Raw genomic sequence first — 18,779 nt, 5'->3', positions numbered from 1 at the left:
TGCAAATTTGAGGCCATCTTGTTGTACATAGTAAATTCCTAGCAAGCCAAGACAATTTAGTGAGACTTATTCTAAAGAAATAAATTAAAAAATTAAATTAAATTTTAAAAAGGAGTGTGTTCATTTTGTTTGTGGTTAGAACATGCACTCTGTAGCTTCTCAGAATATTTGTTTCTTGGTTCCTTTTCAAATCTTCTGAAAGTAGCTCATGATTATTCCTTTGTGAAGAGAAGAGTGGAGATTGGACAGGACATTGTCCTTAGGTATTATCATGATATTACCTCATCTTTGACGTAAAAATGATAAAGAGCTGTGCCTTGGGCAGGTCTTGCTGTTGACATTCTTCTCTTGCAAGTAGAACTCTAGAGTATGATAGAGAAGGCCTCTTGGTATTAAACACACTAGGAAAACGTCATTGGACATCACTGGTACTAAGCAACTATGAAATGAAGAGAATACCGGTAAGAACTTACAAAGCTGGGCTGTTATCCAAAAATCAGAGCATGTCACTGGATTTCAGATCAAAGGTTCTGCTTTGGAATTTGTGGGACTTTATGACCCTTGACAACGTGTTTTCATTTGTCTGTGGCTAGTGTTTTGACTTCCATAACAATATGCTTTGCTTTGGAGAGGTGTTGTTATTTAAGAGGCAGTCTGCTTTGAAATGTGATACAATTTCATTAGCTGAGAAGTCTGAGATGCCAAACATGGCCTCTTGAGGTCTTAAAAGTCCAGTTCCCATCATTGTTTTGCTGGGTCTGAATCAGTGACTGTTCTTACAAGATGGAGAGAATATAGAACTTTTAATATTTGTTGTTCTTTGACTTTTTCCTATTTTCAAATGACTACAACCCATTGATTTCCTTTCTAATAACATGCCTTTATTTAACTCTGTAATTTTCCTGGCTTAAAAGGAAACATAGGGGCCTGGAGAGATGGCCCAGTGGTTCAGAGCCAGGACCGTTTGCTCCTGTAGAAGACAGGAGTTTGGTTCCTAGCAGGTACCTAGAACCCGTGTCAGGCTGCTCACAGCTGAAGCTTTGGCCTCTGTGAGCATCTGTGCTCTCTCTCTCTCTCTCACACACACACACACACACACACATCATTAAAATAAATCTTAGGTGGAGCAAATGGTGGCAAATACCTTTAATCCCAGCACTTGAAAGACAGAGCAGGCAATAATATGAGTTCGAGGTCATTCTGATCTATGTAGTGAGTTCCAGACCAACCAAGGCTATATAGTAAGACCATGGCCCAGAAAATTAAAGTAAGGGGCTGCAGAGATGACTCTGTGGTTAAGACCACCTTCTATTCTCTAAGAGGACCCAGGTTCAGTTCCTAGCTCTTACATAATGGCTCCCAACCGTCTGTAACTCCAGCCTCCTCTCTGACCTCCGAAGGCACCAGGTCCACATACAGCGCACATACAAGTCCACATACAGTGCACATACATTCACACAGGCAAAATACTCACACCCCAAAACAGATCTAAAAATAAAATAAATCATAGAAAAAGACAAAACGGATAACTACGTAGACTCCTAGATTAAATTCCCTTATTCAGTTCAAGCCACTATACTTTATTGTATGTGCCACAGATTTTGAGTTTGCATTTGTATTTTATGTCATGTAACATATCAAACATGTGCTCTAGTCTTAGGTTCTTTTTTTTTTCCTTTCTTTTTTTTTTTTTTTTATGGACCACTTCATGAATTTGCTTGTCGTCCTTGCACAGGGGCCATGCCAATCTTCTCTGCATCATTCCAACTTTAATATATGTGCTGCCGAAGCCAGCAATGGTCTCAGGTTCTAAGACAGTGGCGGCCATGTGTACACATTTACTTGTTCATGAATTTTCACTGAACAGTGGATTCGGCACTGTGTTTCTGTTCAGAAGGGTACAAAAGTAAATAGGTAGACTAGAGAGAACTAGGAGATTTCAACAGAGAGTAACAATCCACTGGGTGTCTTAAATGATATGGGAACAAGAGAGTAGTAATCTAGTCCATTGAAGGTGTCAGAAGAGAGTATCAAGGCAGCCTCCATAAAGGGAAGACCTGTGACTGTCATCTCAGAGTGAACTGGAGCATGGCAGTCAGATCCTTGGAAGGGAAGATGGTCTTGACCAGAAGGGAATTCCAGAACAAAGGAAAGGTGTCTAGAAAGAGACCGGGAAGGGCAGAACTCACGTGGCATCACCAGGTAGTTCCAGTTTGGCTGCCATCAAGTAAGGGGTGTGGAGGAGTGGGAGGAAAAGAGAGTTGGTGGACACGCTGTGAGGCATCCTGCCTTTCCCTCGGCCTCCCACAGTTGTTGAGTCAGGCGGTTCCTCTGCCACATGCTCGTGCCTTGATGTACTCTGCCGCCGTAGGCCCAGAGCAGCACAGAAACCACTGACAGAAGTCCGGGAACCATGAGTCAGTTAGATCTCTCCTGAGTTGTCTGTCTTGGGTGTTTTGTCAAGTGACAGAAGTCCAACACACTCAATTAAGGGACGGATCAACTGAGCGTTAAGGAAATAGTCACAAGGATAAGTTAGCAGGGTTTGTTGACTCAGAAGGAGGTACTGACGAGGAAGAGAAATTCAGGTTTCTGGCGTTGATGCATGGGCATGTGCAGTAGGTATAAGGAAGTTCTCACTTCCTCCACAGGTTCCCTGTCTGAGTCAGCAGGAATAAGCTGAATAGGCACAGCAGCTAGAGAAAAGACGGGCGCATTTGTTAGCATGTGTGTGGGAGTCACACAAAAATAAGGAACACCAAGGAGAGCCGTACAGTTTGTAGGGAAGTGAAGGTAGATGACGATGTGCTGTGAGCGCCGGGTGTCACTGTGTAGATCAAGTCTTTCTTGGGTGGCAGTCCTCGGAAAGAAGGGAGAGGGTTATATTTAGCAGGTCTCAGTAGGCGGAGACCTTTTCCTATTTTCATATCCCTGGTTAAGGGAATTTTTAAGGGAGGAAATACAAGACAGTTGCACTCACTTTGGATGACGCTCTTGAGTTAGATGAGCAGATCTCGAGGAGAGCCTTCTCTGTGCTGCGTAGTATGAATTGTGCGCTTATAGAAAAAAACCTAAGGACCAGGGCTAAAATGCATGTCTAACCAGCTCATAGCTGATCCCATATTAAGGCAGCTGTGCATGGGTCTGTGCTCCTGTGGGCAGCCTGTCCGAACACCACATTTGAAGGTGTTGTTTGAATGTTTACAGTGACTGACGGGTGTCGGATGCGTCTTCTGTGGGAAGCCTTCCTGATTCCATGTTCTGCCTCAGTGTGGTCTCCTTAGATGCCCAGCAGGGTCAGAGTTGTGAGAGTCTGTTGTGGGTTGATTATTCCCTTTGCTCACTTCTTGAAGATTGTGGCTACTTCTTTTTAATAAATTCTAGTTATATAAAATAATGGGTTTCATTATGGTATTTCTACATACATACATATATATATATATATATTCATACATACACACACACATATGTTTGTGCTGTGCTTATATTTGCTTGTCCTTTTCTGGGCTTTTTTTTTTATTTTTTAAATTACACTCATGACATTCATTAGTTACACTCATGATATTAATCACATTTGTGGTATTCATAGATTACATTCGCAGTATTCATTCAATTATATTTTATATATATATTTAATTTTAAATGCCGGATGTCATTTATTGAAGGAAGGAGGAGGTCTTAAATATAGGTTTACAGCACAATGGGAGAACCCCAGAGGGCAGAAGTTCGCTACTGATGTTTTACAATCTTGCATCTAAGCTGTTAACGCCCATTATTCAGGATACACAGACAAGGAACTTCCCTTAAGCATTCAGGAGGGTGGAACCTGGCAGGGAATTAGCATAGGGAGGATATCAAGGTCAAGGTCCGCAAGCAAGGCAACAGTTACCCAAAATGGGGGCCAGGGACCTACAGGTCCCCCTTTTATTAAAAAATGAACTTCTGACTTGGGTTGTGTGGGACATCAACAGGTCACTTTACCCATCATGGAGATGCCTGTCCAGGCCCCACAGGTGCTCTGTCTTAGGTTGGTGAGCGCCCCCCAGGTATTACCCGTCTCTGAATACTCATTATCATACAGGCTCACTCGTGTGTGAGCTGCACAGTTAACTGCTGCCAAAGATCTCAAAGTGGCACTGGACTTGCAATCTGTGTGTTCGACACAGAAAAGACCAACAGAGGTCCTATCTCACCCATAACCAGTAGGCTAAAGGCAACTGAGCCATATCCTTCCTTAATGAGCCATACTGTACGTTAGAGTCCTTGTAAGATAGTATCCCAAAAGCAACTGGAACTTGAGTTTATAAATTTATAATTTTCAAAGCCAATCGAGATGTATATAACTAGTGAATTAAATTTATCATGTCTGGGCTATTTTTTAAATTCCTTCTTCAAATGCTCACACTCCATCCCTGATCCATGGTTTTAAAGTTTTGAAACAGTTACCTGGGACTCTGAACTGTAAGCTGTCCTTCTGATTCTGGTGGCCAGTAGCGTCAACCCAGCTTGAGAGCAGTGGATTGGCTGCAGCGGAGCTCTTTCTTATACTGACTTTGCTATCAAATGTCAGCGAGGTCAGATAGTAGCTCCATGTTGTAGAAGGATGGCATGAAGATGCCACTGACTCCTTCCTCTTGGGAACAAGCTCACGATACTAGGAGAAGAAGTATGGGCTGGTGAGATGGCCCAGTGGGTAGAGATGCTTGCCACCAAGCTGCCAGACTCCATGACCTGAAATTAATATAGGAGACCTATATGGTAGAAGGAGAGAGTCAGCTCCGCTGGCTGACCTCTGACCTTCATGTTCACACACACACACACACACACACACACACACACACACATACACACATGCAGAGAGAGAGAGAGAGAGAGAGAGAGAGAATGAAATTTAAAACATTTAAAAGAAAGAGATATAAATTTTATCTCCATGATAATGGAATTTAAAACATTTAAAAGAAAGAGATATAAATTTTATCTCCATGATATTAGGTAACTATAGAAACCCCCGTCATAAGGGCTCCCATGCCCACCTGCAGTGTGTACAAGGCCCGGTATCTCCACATCTCGCCAAAGCCTACTTGGTTTTGTATTTCTAGACAGTGTCTCAGTAGATAGTCTAGGATGGCTTACAGTTCGAGACCGTTCTCCCTCAACTTCCTGCATTTTGTTCGTTTGTTTTGGGATAGGATCTCACTGTGTAGCCTGGCTGGCCTCCACTTCCTGATCCTCCTACCTTACAACTTTGTGCCACTATGCCTGCCTTGATTGATGGTTTGAGTTATAGCTGTTCTGTGGGTGTGAGGTCTTATCTCATTGTAGTTTTAAGAGAACTATGTCAAAACACTTCCCTATACTTGCTGGCTATTCTTACGTTTGCTGGTGAAATGTCTGCTCACATCTGTTCTCATTTCTGAGTTGTTTGAGTTAGCAGAGGTTTTTTTTTTAAAAGTGTTTTTATTTTATGTGTATTTCTGTGTACCACATACATGCCTGGTACTGGAAGAGGTCATTAGATCACTTGGAAATGTAGTTATGGATGGCTGTGAGCCACTATGTAGGTGCTGGGAACTGAACCTGGGTCTTCTTCAAGAACAACAAGTGCTTTTTAACTGATGAGCCCCATGGTTATCAGAGAGGGGTGTGTGTGTGTGTGTGTGTGTGTGTGTGTGTGTGTGTGTGTGTGTGTATTATGGATACTACTCCTTTTTCAGAATTATGATGTATAAACAAGTTTTCTAGTCTGTAATTTTGTCATTCGCTGTAGTAGAAGCATGCTGTCTGCCTAGGGATGGTGTATCTGCCCAATATGGAGGGTCCCGCTCTACATGGGTTCTGGCTGATTCAGGCTCAGTAGAACAAGGCTCTCAGCAGAGACTAGAGCCCCAATGCTAAGAGGAGGAAAGGAAATAAGGCAAATGCCAAAATAATTATACCTGAAAAGAAAGCTTTGTTTTACATGTCTGAGTGTTTTGCCTGATGCCTGTGAAAACAGCAAGGACACTGGATCTCCTGGAAACGGTCTTACACTGGTTGTGGGCTGCCATGTGGGTACTGGGAATTAAACCCCGATTCTGTACAGGAACAGCAAGTATGGTTTGTTCGCCTCAGACTGGGTCTTTCTGTGTAGCCCTGGCTGATCCGGAACTCTTTATGGAGACTAGGCTGATCACAAACTCACAGAGATCTGACTGTCCCTGCCTCCTACCTGCTGGGATTAAAGGTGTGCACCACTGTACCTGGCCAGCAAGTGCTTTTTACTGCTGAGCCATCTCTCTAGTCCACACCTTCTTGATTTGGAGGTTTATATATGTGGGGTGGGGGGTTGTGGGGGTGGGAATAGTGCCAGGGATCAAATGTAGGGTATCAAACTTTCTATGCATCACTGTACTATACTCCTAGGCCTTTAGTGAATTCCTAATTGTAAAACTATATACTGTACTTCATTAGCATTAACCTTATAGTAACAGGCATAAGGAGAAATGCATAATGTAATTAGAAAAGCATTGATTTGGTAAGTATTCAGAATATCGGTTATTCATGGGTGCATGTGTGCAAACACATATGCATTCCCCTCCCATTAGTGCATGACTGAGATCTGGTCTGCAAGGTCAGACTGTGTCTCCTGAAGGGTGTTAGCCATGTCTCTATCCTGCTGTTTAAAAAATGTGGTAGAAAGCGAGTGGTTGGAGTTGAGTTGAACAAAACTTACGCACGCGTTAGTCTTAACCATTCAAGAACCCGCTTTAGAAAAGTGGATGTTAGTGGGGGCAGAAGACAAACCCCGTTAGCAATGGAAATGGAGAGCGGAGGAAAAGGAGAAACATGCGAATTAGACTGCATTTTCAAGTACTCTGAGTTAGTAGTCAGTCGTCTTGGTTTGGTTTCTGTTACTGGGATAGATAGCATAGCCAAAAGCAACGTGGGACGGGAAAGGGTTTCTTTGGCTTCCAGGATACGGTCCATCATTGAGGGAAGCCAAAGCTCTGGTAGTCAAGGTAGGAACCTGGAGGCCGGAACTGAAGCAGAGACCACAAGGGCATGCTGCTCACTGGCTCCATTCCAGGCTCACCTTCAGCTATCCTCTGCTGCCCAGGATTACCTGTCCAAGGAGAGAGTACTGCCCGCCGTGGGCTGAGCTCTTGTACATATATTAGCAATCAAGGGAATGCTCCACAGGTAATATCACAGGCTTAGAGGCAGTTTCTCAGTTGAGGTGCCCTCTTCTCAAGTGTTTTGACAGGCAAAACTGCCCTTACATTTGCCACTTGAAGATTCTTTCCGTAAATAGTTGGGTTATTGCCTTCTCTGAATATTTTTGGCGGACAGTCTATATCAGTAGAAGGGTTTCTTGGTATTGCATGCAAACTTTTCTGCAATAAAAGAAACCACGGAAGGGACAGGTACAGGCAAACCGCAAGAGGAGTGGTTGCCGTGACACCCGTCTGCAGTCCCAGCCCTCAGGAAGTACAGGCAAGAGGACCAGGAGTTTACGTCCAGTCTGCCATACAACAGATTTGAGTCCAGCCTGAGTGCATGAGTCTCTGTCTCAAAAAGAAAAAAAAAGAAATTAGTGGTTAGTGTTAAATTTCACAAAAAGAATATTTAATGTAAATATTGTAGAATGTTTGGATTTGTCATGTCTTGATAGGAAAGTAATTAATTATATTGGGTGTGTGTTTAGCAGTCAATGTTGGGGAAATGGGTTAGGGTTACTACCAGAAGTTATAAATGATGTACTATTTAATACCATAAATTTTAATTTTATACATTTTTGTGTGTGTGTGTGTGTGTGTGTGTGTGTGTGTGTGTTTCTTTCTGTGTGTACATATATGTATTTGTCTATGGAGTCCCAAGATGTCAGATGTCTTTTTTTTTTTTTTTTTTTTTTTGGTTTTTTGAGACTAGGTTTCTCTGTGTAGTTTTGGTGCCTGTCCTGGAACTCACTCTGTAGACCAGGCTGGCCTTGAACTCACAGAGATTCGCCTGGCTCTGCCTCCCGAGTGCTGGGATTAAAGGCGTGCGCTACCACCGCCGGGCTTAGATGTGATGTCTTTCTTAATTGCTCTTCTCCTGTTTGGGGGAATGGTCTTTCCCTGAAGCTGCTTTGTGCTCAGTATTCCAGCTAGACAGTTGGACAGCAAACTCAGGGCTCCTCTTGTCTCCACGCATGCTCGGGTCACAGGTGCCCAGTGCCGCACCCTTTTTTTTTTTTTTTTTTTAACTATCTTCAAGCTTGCATATGCTCATAGTAAGCACTTTACTAATGACATCATCTCGCTGTCCTGTGATACAGTGATACAATACTTTTTAGCTGGATTTTCTTTTCACTTCACTCCATTTTTAGGTGTATTGCTGAGGATCAAACCCAGGAGGACCTCAAGCATGCTGGGCAAGCCTCTTCTCTTGAGCATACCCCCCACCCCAACTTTCAGTCTCTGTAGTCAGTGAGTCTTCTGTTCTTCGTGTATATATTTGCTGTATCTGAACGTATTCATCAACTACTATTTGTGATCTAAGGTTCTCAAAAGCAGTTTTTAAAATGAACATAAAAACAAAGATCTCCCCTGTATTTCTAACTTACATGAGCACAGACATGACTACAATTTAAAAAGAATTTCCAGGAGCTGGAGAGGTGGCTCAGTGGTTAGGAGTGCTTACTTACTGCTCTTGTGTGGACACTGGTTCAGTTCCACGCGCCCACATGGCAGCTCACAGCTGTCTCTGGACTCCAGTTCCAGGGGATCCAGTGCCATTTTCTGGCCTCCAGTGGCTCCTACATGTGCTTGGTGCACACACACTCACACATACACATTAAAATAAATGAGGAAGTCAATAAATATATGTCTGGATTCCTGGGGGCTGAGTATGTAAACTCCCTGGTAGAGCTCTTATCTAGCATGTGCACATCTCTTAGATCAGTCCTTAGCACTGGAGCAAACAAACAAAATTCAGAATCTAAACCTATTGAAGCACATTTAGAACAAAATATATAAACTTTTGGAGGTGTGATTGTGCCTATATCCCCGAACTCAGGAGGCTGAACTAGGAAGAGTGTGAGTCGAGGCCAGCTTGGGCTACTGCAAAGCCCGGTCTCAAAATGAAACAAAACAAATTGAAACGAAAATTTAAGCATTATTACCCACTTGACTCATGGGGCTATGCTTAGCTAAGTCGATAAGAGGACTCTAAAGTATGTACAGAACACAAGCAGCCACACATTTTAGCTATCATTAAAATGCGTACTCCCAGAGAGTTGACTCCTTTTAAAACTGCATTTATTTTATATCTTTGTTTTGACATGGAAATTCTGGAGCCCTATGAAAACCAATTTAAGGACTAAGAAAGGGCTTGAGTGTAGTTCATTGGTAGAGCACTTGCCTAGCATGCTGAAGGCCCTTTTTATTTGATATCCAGCACCACAGAAAATTTTAAAAAATGAAGGACGAAGATAATCCTCTGCAGTGTCGCAGTGCAGAGTGGATCCGCTGGGATGGTGCACCTTTTCAGTGGAGAGAAGGCTGCTTCTGAGAGCCACTGCGGAACACATCCCCCACCCGGCCCCAGTGGCATTCTGTTAATGAATGGCTAGCGGATTGCCATGGTGACTTTTTATGCATTGCCTTGCCCACTAGTTCTTGAGGCGGCACAAAGTAACTGTCTTGGTGCTGCCAATGTTGGAAAGAAGGCAAACAACAAAGCAACAAGAATGGGAAAAAAAAAAAAAAAAAAGAAACTTGACGAAATGGGGCCTGATGCTTTTCTACAGAAGCATCGGAGCTTCTCCCTTTTCATAGTCGTGGAAATCACTCTTTAATTTTAATTTATTTGTGTGTGTGTGTGTGTGTGTGTGTGTGTGTGTGTGTGTGTGTTCGTTCATGAGCACGTACATGTGTGCTCTGCTCGAGGGTTAAGGCCCTGGGTATGCTGAGCAAACTTGTACTGCTAAGTTATATCCCCAGCCTGGTTCCAGCTGTCATTTCATCTCAAGGAAATGTTTTCATTGCTTGTTCCTTATTTACTGTTTATTCCTCTTCATGAAGGAACCGTGTTTTCAGATCTTTCAGAGAATAGAAAGAGAAATTTCTTCTGTCTGTCCCCTGCAAACAACAGCAAACTCACCTAAATGTCAAAAGCGCTTTCCAAGTCATCTTCATTTTTCTCCTAGACATGGGCAGTTTGTGTCCTCGCTGGGGCATGTAATGTTCACACAGAGAAATAATGAAAAGATGTCCTTGGGATGATGCCAGATATATACTGTCATGACAAGCCCTGATTAACTGTACTTGTAGAATGACAGTGATTTGACTTACACAACCCATTAATAGTTCTTCATAACACATCTTCATGCATTATCAAGAGTACTTTTATTTTTATTTATTTTTTAATTCAGTCTTGTAGTGTTGTCAAAGTTGGCCTAGAACCCTCCATCTTCCCTGGGTTTCTTGTGATATGCCTAGGTGTTTTCTTCATAGGATATGACATTTCCATGTTAAACTGTTTGTGCTGTCTGATTGATTGATTGATTGATTGATTGATGATGGGGGCTCTCAATATGTAGCCCTGGCTGGTCTGGAACTCACTGTGTAGACCAAGCTGGCCTAAATCTCCAGTGCTAAGATTAAAGGCGCCTGTCCCCCAATCAATTCCTGATTTCTATCAGCTCCTGTGATTTTTCTCTGTCATGGTGTGTCATCTTATTTAATTTAACCCATGTTTGCCTTTGGGTATTGTGTAGTGTGAATTGTGTGCTTTCAGAAAAACCTAAGGACCAGGATGAAAATGCATGTCTAACCAGCTCATATCATAGCTGATCCCATGTTTATGAATTCATGCTTCCTCAATGCACTCTTTATCTTCAGGATGAAGATACTGGGATGAAAAGCAAAGTCCATCACATTGCCAAGGAGATCATGAGCTCTGAGAAAGTGTAGGTACCAACTTAACAGTTCAGAAGACTCTTCTTCCCAGTTGGCTTATTAAAAATTTCTTATTGCTTTTTTTTTTACAGGTTTGTGGATGTGTTAAAACTTTTGCATATTGTAAGTATCTACAAATATGTTTCTCAAATCTGAGATTATCCCGGGTTCTGTCCTTTTCCTACCCTAAAGGTTCTTAGCACAGCTAACAAATTATACCCATGTGCTCTCTAGTGCTTGGTTATATTTTAAATTTTATTATGAGTTTTATATACTTATCTACTTATGACTTTTATGTATACAATAGGGATTTTACATCCAGACATAACTAGATGATTTCTGAAAATACATCTTCATAATGAATGAGCTGTGACAGCTGCTGATGCTGCTTCTTCTTCCTTTTTCCTCCTCTTGCCCTGATTCCTCTTCCTGGTTTTCCTCCCCCTCCTCTTCTCTCTCCCTTTTTTTCCACAAACTACATCCCCAGCACCCATAACGATGATGTGTCTTTTAGGGGCATTTCTTCTCTAATCTAAATAGTTCCCAGAACCCGAGACACTCGAGACAGCCATAGCTAACTTGTTTATAATTGTCAGCCTGAGTGGACCTGTCAGGAAACAACTGTATGTATCCAACCACATACTCATCTTTTCTTTTGCACACTTCTGTCCTTGCAAGTTTTTACAAGATTCCATGTGCACTGGAAGTTAAAGGGCTGTTAGTGTTACTCCGTTTTGATTATATTTTGGCAAGATACCCCAAACATCTGTTGTGGAATATTAGTTTAAGACGTGTTATATTTGTTTATGTTGTGGAATATTTGTTTAATGATGTACAGATTTGTTGCACTCTTTTTGTTGTATCTGTGTAACTCTGTCAAGCTGTGCTACTTTGCCTGTCTAAAACACCTGATTGGTCTGATAAAGAGCTGAACGGCCGATAGATGGGGCTTCCAGGCAGGGAGAATAAATAAAAGGAGAAAAAGAAAAGAAGGGAGGAATGAGAAAAGGAGGAGAGGAGGACTCCAGGGACCAGCTAACCACCCAGCTACACAGCAAGCCACAGAGTAAGAGTAAGATTTACAGAAGTGAGAGAAAGGTAAAAGCCCAGAGGGAAAAGGTAGATGAGATAATTTAAGTTAACAAAGCTGGCTAGAAACAAGCCAAGCTAGGGCCGGGCATTTATAAGTAAGGATAAATCTCCATGTGTTTATTTGGGAGCTGAATGATGGGCCCCCAAAAAGTTAAAAAAGAAAACAGCTGCAAACATCCCTCATGTGTGTCGCTAAGTGCTCAAGTCCAATAGTTCTAGCTAAAGACACACCTTCCCTTGAGAACTTGATAGTCTGTGCCTGTCTCTGTCTCTCCCCCTCCCTCTGTCTCCTCTCCCACTGTCCTTCTAGCCCTCCTCTTCTCCTACTCTTACCCTTGTTTGCCATCTGTCCTTTTCCCTCCTTCTCTGTTAAAATAGAGTCTCACTTTAGCCCATCCCTGCCTCAAAGGTGTAGTGATCCACCTGCCTCAGACTCCAGACTGCCAATTACAGTTTTGAGCCACCACACTGAACAGCAGTCTGATAGAATATTCTAGTTTTGTTCTGTTGTTGTGATAAAACACTGTGACCAAAAGCAAGATGGGGAGGAAAGGGTTTCTTCGGCTTATGCTCCCAGTTTACAAATTCATTGTTGAGGAAAGTCAGGGCAGGATCTCCAGGTAGGACCCGTGGAGGAACTGTTCATTGGCTCACACACAATCTAGCTCATGTTCAGCTAGCTTTCCTCTATAGCCCACACCCATCTGCCTAGGGATGGTGCTGCCCATAGTGGGCTGTGCCATCTTCAGTCAGTCATCTGTCAAGATAGTTTCTCATGGACATGGCCACAGGCCAACTGATCAGGCAGTGCCTTAATTAAGATTTCTTTGTTCCAGGGGACTCTAGATTATGTAGTTGACAACAGAAACTAACCAGCACCTAGACTCTCAATAAACCTAGGAAGCTAGATCCAAGGCCACTTGGAGATACTGATATCTAATACCAAATAGAATGGGTTTTTTTTGGCCGGGCGGTGGTGGCGCACGCCTTTAATCCCAGCACTCGGGAGGCAGAGCCAGGCGGATCTCTGTGAGTTCGAGGCCAGCCTGGACTACCATGTGAGTTCCAGGAAAGGCGCAAAGCTACACAGAGAAACCCTGTCTCGAAAAACCAAAAAAAAAAAAAAAAAAAGAATGGGTTTTTTTTGTTTTAGTTTGGTTTTTTGTTGTTGTGTCGTTGTTTGTTTTTTGTTTATTTGAGACAGGGTTTCTCTGTGTAGCACTGGCTGTATTGGAACTCACTCTGTAGACCAGGCTGGCCTTGAACTCAGAGATCTGCCAGCCTCTGCCTCTTGAGTGCCGGGATTAAAAGTGTGCATCACCACCACCCAGCTTCATTTAGTTTTATAAGTGCATCATAAAATGAATAGATTTCCCCAGTTCTCAGTTTTTTCCCATCTTAAAATCGTCATTCTTTCCCTGAGTCCTGTGAGTCATGTGGACTTTTTAATTCCCAGTTGTGTTGACCTCTCTTTAGCTCCTGTTAACACGGCTACTACCTTCATTTTTGAGCAGTTCCGTTCCTGTTAAGACTTTAATTAAGAGCACATTTATCTGGCTTCTGTCTTCACCACCTTGGGTTGGTGTCTCCTCTCTGTGACGCTGTTTCAGATCTCTGCTTCTCAGCTCCCAAAGGCTTGTGGGTAGTACTAAGTGATGTTCATGTGATTTTTTTTTTAATTGCCAAATCTTTTTAAGTAAACGACCTTTTAATGAGTGTTCTTTATGTACCTTTTAGTATATTATATAACTATGTTATACAAATTATTTATATTTGGCCTTATAACATCCCTAAAAATAGTTTTTTTTCTTTTGTTTGTTTTAAATGAAGAAAGTAGCCAGCTACTAAATGTCAAAGCCAGACTTTGAAGTCTGGTCCATGTGAGTTCTTGGTGTAAAAATTTAAAATGTTTGCTTGCAGTCCTAACCATTACTATTTATAGTGTGTCTGTAGGATGTAGTGTATCCTTGGGCATATTTGTTGCTTACATAATTTTTTTCAGCTGCCTAGGAAACCAGAGAAACTCTAGTTTTTCATCTTAGAAAGATGAAAATGAAGCTGGATCTTGTTACTTAGTTTTTTTTTTTTTTTGTGAGCATTACATATTAATGTTATTAAAGCGGGTTGGAAACATGCTATAAACAGTTGGTTTCAAATGCGTTTTGCATTGAATGCATTGATGGTTATTCACAACCTGACTTGTGCATACAGAAAAGGAGGGATCATTTCACCTGGAAAAATATTTTCATTTTAAAAACCAAGTCAGCAAAGCATGACAGTACACCCCCATACTCCCCGGCACTGGGGAGGCTGAGGCATGACTTTAAGGCCGTTCTGGGTTATATAACAAGACTCTGCCTCAGCAAAGGAGCCCAAACCGAAGTGACATGGTTGAGATGGGGACTCCCCCGTTGCTTTTACTTCACGATCTCTCTCTTCTTTTTGCATGTTTATTACAAGCCTTTGACCACTGCAGCTGCCTCGCTTTTCTCTAAGTGATTTGTACTGACTGTGAGCTCCCTGTCTGTCCTGTGTCCATGTGTGCTTTGTAATTCCCGGGTTCACGATAGTGGTTAAACAATGCCTCAAGGCCAAGCGTGCTGCCTAGGACAGCTGGTAATTAAGTCCCACACTCCCCTCTGGTGCTGGAGATAAAAGTTTGACTCTCTAGACAAGGCCATCTGTTAGAGCTTCAGTGCCCCAGATGTTCCGAGAAGATCATCTCATTTGCATTGATTTTTGCTTAGGTCCCCCCAAGTGATCACAGTGGGCTGAGTGAGGACATTTCCTATTGTAAAGAGCTGGAGTTATTCTGGTTCTTACTAGGGGCTGTTGGGGGAAATGGTAGTAAGACTAATATTGTGATGTGCTTTATTTAGATCTCTAAAATTCCAACTTGAACATGCATTTAGTGAATGTCATCGTAGGTGATTTGACTTTGCATACAGACCCTTTGGTAGGGTTTTATTAGAATTCGTGTTGTGTGTATTTGATTTCAGTAATACCTGCAGTTTGCCGAACACTCTACCCCATCTTCCGCCCCCCAATGTAATTGTGCAGTCTCTGTCTCCTCACCCTGTTCTCCTTTCCAGTGCTGGTTTTCAAACCCTGGGCCTCACACAGTCTAAACTAGTGCTCTTCCACTGAGCTACACGGCCGGGCTTGTTACCGGAAGCTGGAGGGAATAAGCTCTGGGTCTCATTGCGGAAGCATCACTTGGCTGCTCACTTGGGTCTGCATTGGTGTAGTTAAAGGGAGTTTTGGTGAATTTAGATGCTTCCGCCCAAAATAGTTTTGTGGCTCTTACAGATCGTCACATTTTCCCAAATTATCCTGGCTGTTGATATTTAGAAAAATAACCGGGCACATGTTGTAATCATCTTTATTACTTAAAAAAAAAAAAAAAAGTCGCACCCTCCCTCCCATAGTACCACTTTGGCAGTGGCTGAGGTTCAGGAGGAGCTGGAAGTTTCAGATTATCTGTAGTTCCTGTGGAACTGGTTGCATCTGGCTCTGAGGTCAGAGTGCATTGCTTTTGGGGATGGAGCCAAGGAAGTGAAAGGAATAGACTGGAGGCCACCCGTGCTGTGGGGGGGGGCCCGCTGTGCTGTGTGGGGGCTGTTAGTTTGGCTGGTAGGTTACATGGCGGAGCTCTGGCATTTGTTGTTTTAGCCTAGAGGCTGCCATGCTGTGTGGAGGCTGTTACCCTGGCTGGTAGGTTACATGGCGGAGCTCTGGGAGGCTGTTACCCTGGCTGGTAGGTTACATGGGGGAGCTCTGGCATTCGTTGTCTGAGACTGGAGGGAGGGATGCCCTTTTTGGAGCTGGCTGTTGGGGATTTAACCTAGAGAACTCCGTGTGTGCTGAGCACATGTTCTGCGCTGTGTTCCCAGCTGGGAACACTGTGTGTTCAAAAAGCTCTCAAGAGACCTGGATAGTCCCAGGTAAAAATGATTATTAATAATTAAAAGAATTTTTTGTCTTTTGAGACAGGATCTTTCTATAATGTAGCTCTGGCTGTCATGGAGCTCACTACATTCACCAGGATGGTCTCATACTCAGAGGTCCACCTGCCTCTCAAGTGCTGGGATCAGACACATGAACCACCATACTGGGTTTTTTGTTTTTTTTTTTTTTTAAATTCATTACTTATTTTAACATACAGTGAGATAGACCCTGTTCAGTGCCAGTGCTGTTGAAGGGATTTTGCAGTGGCCAAGAGACTGGAATTAAACTCCAAGTGCAGAGTTCATAGCCAAGGAGCAAAGTGAGATTCAGGGGGTAGAAGATTCCCAAGAAGAAAAGAAGGGGCGAGTGGGGGAGGGGTGATCTGCTACTACTTGGGAGCTGGTGCAAGGTGAGGAACAGGGCCAGACACTGGGGTGGGAGGTTCTTGGTAAAGATCTGTTGTGTAAGGAAGCTGGCCCACTGTGGTAAAGAAGAGAACCACCATCAAAGGCCTGCTTAGAACATAAAACTGCGGGTCTCAGAGATTCAAACCCTTGAAGTTCTTAAAATCTTTATTAAGTGTTGTTCCTTTTTGAGACGGGGTCATGCTGTGTAGCTCTATATATCCTCAGACACACAGCAATCCTCCTGCCTTGGCCATTCCCCACAAGTGCTGGGTTTACACAGGTGCATATGCCGCCATACCTGGTTTTCTTTGGCTCTCTTTGAAGTACAAAATAAACTTTGTGTTTCATTTAGAGCTCCTACCATAATTTTCAAAACGCTATCATTGGGCTTCAGTTCGTCTAAAGCTGTTCCAAGTATCCAGCAGTCTCAGAAAAAAAAAAAAAAAAATCAAGCCTTGCCAGGTGTGTGACCGGGGCCTCCATGTCACTGGTCGGCCCACTTTGGATTTGGCTAGTCTTTGTTAAATGTGTCTTAAATAAACAAGTTCCCCTTCCGGCCGAGGTGGAAGACAGGGAATGCAAAGTCTGGCAGAAAGAAGCTGTGTCATTCTGGCTCGGAAGTTACTTAGCAGCAATCACCCACTGTCACTGTCGTGGTGAGGAAATACCTTCCAGTGGGAAAACAAAAGTTATTCTGCTGCCAAGAGACCAGCATAGTCATCACTTAATTTTGCAAGAAGAAGGGAGCACGCTTACTGCTTTCCTGAGCAGGAGCTCTTGCATTGGAATTATTATAATCACTAACCCGGTAGAAGAAGAACGTGTAGCTGTTTACCTGCTGAGCTTTGAACATCTTCACAGTCTGGGATGGGATTCACGAACGTGTTCCATAGCGTTCCTTGATGGCAGACAAGCTAATGACTTCCAGAAGTAGTAAGTGGCTGCATTTTTCTCCTAGCGAATGCCAGGGCTGATTGAGGCAAGCTGTCAGGGATGGAATCTGGCTGCTCTCAGTTTGATTTCTGGGATGCTTGTGTGGTTTTCTAAAGGGGAGCATTTGCAAGCTAAATTCTTGTATATTCTACTAATTAGTTATACAAGTTGTTTCTTCAGTTGCTAGTGTAGATAAGGTGCCCCTTTAGATTGATGTGACTACTCGGGTAATAAAAATGATCCAGTTCTGCATCAAAAAAAAAAAAAAAAAAAAAGGTTTTAGCTTTTGTTAAGAAAGTGAGGTGGCTGGGCATGCAGCTCTGTTGTAGAGTTCTTGCCTAGCATTCAGGAAGCCCTGGGTTCAATCCTTAGCACCTAATAAACTGGGTGTGGTAGTCAGTACAGGCCTGTTATTCAGCACTTGAGGCAGAGGCAGGAGGCTCAGAAATTCGAAGCAGTCCTTGGCTGCATAGCAGCTTTGAGGCTGTATGGCAAGTCTGTAATCCCAGTTCAGAGTTTGAGGCAGGAGGATTATGAATTCCCGAGGTCAGCCTGGTCTCAGCAAGGCTGTCTCAAAACAAACAAAGAAAACATGGAAGAGAGTTGGGACTATAGCTCGGTGCATTCAGAAGGCAGGGGACTGAATTCCCAGCTCTTCGAAGAAACAGCTGTGCTTTTGGGCAGGAAACCTTTCTGTTCTTCCAGGCTATGTGTGAGGGCTTCTGAGTTTTGTGTTTGTTTTTGTTCCCCCACCTGCACTGAGAAGGAAGAAATACTCTTGATTAACTTGTACTTTAGGGACAGGTGTTGAAGGACTCAACAGAGGAGATGCTCTCCCTTTCCATTTGATTTGCCTAGCAGATCCATGACGGGAGGATAGTTGCAAGTAAAGAGAACGCCTAGTGAGCTTCTTCTGCTTCGGCCTTAGGTTTGTAACCGAGCGGTCAGGAGGAGGAACGGCCTTTGCTTTGGAGCCTTGGACAGCTGGGAGATTGCACTATTGTTTAACTTAGATCCCACCCTCAGAGGACAATGAAGTCTAGGCCAGTACTTATCTCCTCCCCCACCCTTTCCTCCTCCTCTGCAGTACTAGGGTGTGGTGGTGGTGGTGGTGGTGGTGACCTACATTAAAACACAGCCCTAGTAGTCTAGAGAGAACAGAAGATGAAGACTATACCATGTGTTTCTAAAGTGTAAATGGTGAGCTTCCTGGGAGATGGCTCAAGGGAGAGGAGCATTAAGACCTAGAGTGCTGTGTTGGCTCTGTACCAGATGTATTGCAGAAAGTTTTATGTGCAACATCCAGTTAGACTTTATTACTAGTACTGTGCTAATGCTAATGATGTAACAATTGTACCTATTTAACAAATGAAGAAGCCAAGGCTAGCCCAAGGAACACAATAAGCCAAAAGCAATGGTTTAGATCTAGAATCCTGATTAGCAAGTGTCTCCAGCAATGGCTGTGAACGGAAAGTTCAAG

General features: G+C 43.1%; 1 protein-coding gene and 1 non-coding gene across 2 annotated transcripts in view; one reads left to right on the top strand and one right to left on the bottom strand.

Moving 5' to 3' along the window:
* Fgd6 (FYVE, RhoGEF and PH domain containing 6) overlaps window positions 1-18,779 on the top strand; it is a 117,156-nt gene that overhangs the window by 48,749 nt on the left and 49,628 nt on the right. Inside the window, exons 4-5 of the mRNA XM_059245122.1 lie at window positions 10,863-10,930; window positions 11,012-11,042. Of these exons, the coding sequence (XP_059101105.1) occupies window positions 10,863-10,930; window positions 11,012-11,042 (99 nt within the window). The remainder of the gene's footprint in view (window positions 1-10,862; window positions 10,931-11,011; window positions 11,043-18,779) is intronic.
* LOC131895400 (U6 spliceosomal RNA) lies at window positions 1,691-1,796 on the bottom strand. Its single transcript, XR_009375162.1, has one exon. It is a non-coding gene; the product is annotated as a U6 spliceosomal RNA (small nuclear RNA).

This window comes from Peromyscus eremicus, chromosome 18, assembly GCF_949786415.1.
Source record: "Peromyscus eremicus chromosome 18, PerEre_H2_v1, whole genome shotgun sequence".
Lineage (NCBI taxonomy): Eukaryota > Metazoa > Chordata > Mammalia > Rodentia > Cricetidae > Peromyscus > Peromyscus eremicus.
Note: the sequence above shows the minus strand (reverse complement) of the source record. Positions and strands in the feature narration are given on the sequence as shown.